General features: G+C 39.5%; 1 protein-coding gene across 1 annotated transcript; it reads right to left on the bottom strand.

Moving 5' to 3' along the window:
- Positions 1–610: 610 nt before the first annotated feature.
- LOC116679970 (CMRF35-like molecule 6) lies at positions 611–1,780 on the bottom strand. The gene is made up of 3 exons (XM_032509388.1): positions 1,542–1,780; positions 1,094–1,426; positions 611–672 (listed from the first exon to the last, which is right to left on the bottom strand). Exons 1-3 carry the CDS (start codon positions 1,606–1,608, stop codon positions 623–625), a joined length of 450 nt encoding a protein of 149 aa, XP_032365279.1. The 5' UTR covers positions 1,609–1,780; the 3' UTR covers positions 611–622.
- Between the last annotated feature and the right edge of the window lie 457 nt (positions 1,781–2,237).

The following is a 2,237-nucleotide window of genomic DNA, read 5'->3' as shown; positions in this document are numbered from 1 at the left end:
CACCGACCTCAGTCTGTTCGGCATTTTGTATATCAGCTTCCAAAATTTGTAACTCCTCGTCTGTGTATTCTGGCTCAAAAATATATATGGTTCTGTATTTTGGTTTGATACCAAGTAAAAAATCCTCTGGACAATTCCTCAAAGACAGCCATGATCACCAGTCTTGTTGCTACTAGCTAGCTATTCACATGGTTTTGTTGACGGAAGTAACTGTGCTTTTCGGTGTTGTGCCAATCATTCCACTCAAGTTGCACTACTTTGTCTTTCTGAGGATATAGTCCCAGTTCCTTTGCGGTTAGAATAGGCTGTGTCTCATGCCTTGTTATTGACACCCTGTGACTATACAAATCACAATATGTATATAGGGACATTTGGCGTTATTTTGTCATTATTGGAGAGGTAGGCTAGTTAAAACCATTTACCTGCAGGATCTTTGCTAGGCTAAGCTTATGCTTGAATGAGATGAGAAGGGTATGTATCGACTTGTCTAACCTGGGGACACGGTGAATAAGCTATAGTCCCAATATGTTGGCATGTTCTTTTAAATGTGTCAATGAAGATAGCCCAAGATAGCCCAAGTCAGGAAACACACACACCACACACACACACACAAACACACACATTACTCACTGTCCACTGTGACATCCTTTGGAAATATGGGGGATCCAGTTACTTTGAAGAAAAAATAACAAATAGTAAAAAGTATTTAGGTACAATAAATGGAATGAACCCACTGTTATTGTGTAGTTATTTGGATCTTACTTACTGTGTTGCAATAGATTTTCTCGAGGCTTTGCTGCTGATAAAGGGCCGCAAAAAAATGTCTTTACAAAAAATGTACATGCACCTACTTGGGCAGTTTTACTAACCTTTGATAACAATAGAAAGATCAGAAAAGAGGAACATGTATGGGAAAAGTAACACTACTCAGTTCTCATATAACGGGTCTGGAAATCACCAGGTGGACAGAAACTATATAGCATTTGTCTTGTGAGCTACCTATTAAAGCTATAAGGCACTAACTAAAAAACTGATTATATTATTTTGTTTTTTAGGACATAGTGATCCTTTGCTGAGACATGTCTTACTGTACCTGTGGTAACATTCAGTTTTATGAAACTGATTTCATCAGGGAGGGATGTAATGAGCACCCCACACCGGTACGTCCCGCTGTCCTCCAAGGTGAGTTTGTCCACAGTGACAGTAAAGAAGGCTTCGTTGTGGTTGTCGTACAGAGAGAAACGTTCATTTCTCTTACACTGGTCATGTTTCGCTGTCCTTACCAGGGGGTTGGTGGACACCTTGTCATCATTATCATAGCAGAAGTACTTAGCATTGCTCTGCAGGTCATTTCTATAGTCACATCTGAAGTCAAATCTCTGGCCTTCCACACCGGTAACAGCTGTGGTTTTGACACTGATCAGAGCTGTCAGTCAGAAAAAGTTTTGTTAGTTACTGTGTTAGCATACTCATGTATTTTTTAAATAAATAGTTTAACTCAAGTGAAGTCTTAAAATCTTAATGCATAGCATGCAGCCCACCTCGGATTTGTAGTATAGTAATGATGACAGCTGTAGTCGTTCTCCATGAGATCCATGTCGCTCCCATTACTACCAGTTTAACTTAAGTCCAAAAACTCAGATTCTTCTCCACTTGCACAACGAGGCAGCAACCCGGACTAAAGACTGTTTCTGTGTGTGAAATATGGTGCTTTCATGTCCATGTGTTTAAACCTCTTCCTCTTTCCTGAACAAACCAGTGCCTACAACCTTCAACCTATGGATGTCGCGCCCTGGTGACTGTCTGGTAAAGGTGTGACTGTGTTTTTGTTTTATTTCCTCATTTTGTGGTGCCTGCAGTTTGGCGGGTGTGTTGGTTTTCCTTTCACTGCATTCTCCACAGTGTGTGGCCAGACCCCCCAAATTGATGTGATTCAAGCTTGTTAATTTATCCTAAACATAAACTAAATTATAACTAATTTGAAAGCCTTGTTCTTAATCTTCAACATCCATCATGGAAAACATTACAACCAATTTTATTTGTTGTTATTTACCGAGCTCCAGGACCATCTTCTGAATTTTATCTGAATTCTGAATTTTATTAGGTATAGTCCTTAAATCTGACAAAGTACCTATTGTAGGTGATTTTAATACCCATGTGGACGTGACAACTATAGTCTTAGTATTGCTTTCAACTTCAATAGTTTTAGTCAGAGTGTGCATAAGGCCATGCACTGT

This window comes from Etheostoma spectabile, unplaced genomic scaffold, assembly GCF_008692095.1.
Source record: "Etheostoma spectabile isolate EspeVRDwgs_2016 unplaced genomic scaffold, UIUC_Espe_1.0 scaffold00018277, whole genome shotgun sequence".
NCBI lineage: Eukaryota > Metazoa > Chordata > Actinopteri > Perciformes > Percidae > Etheostoma > Etheostoma spectabile.
The sequence above is the reverse complement of the archived record's forward strand: the minus strand, read 5'-3'. Positions and strand labels throughout refer to the sequence as shown.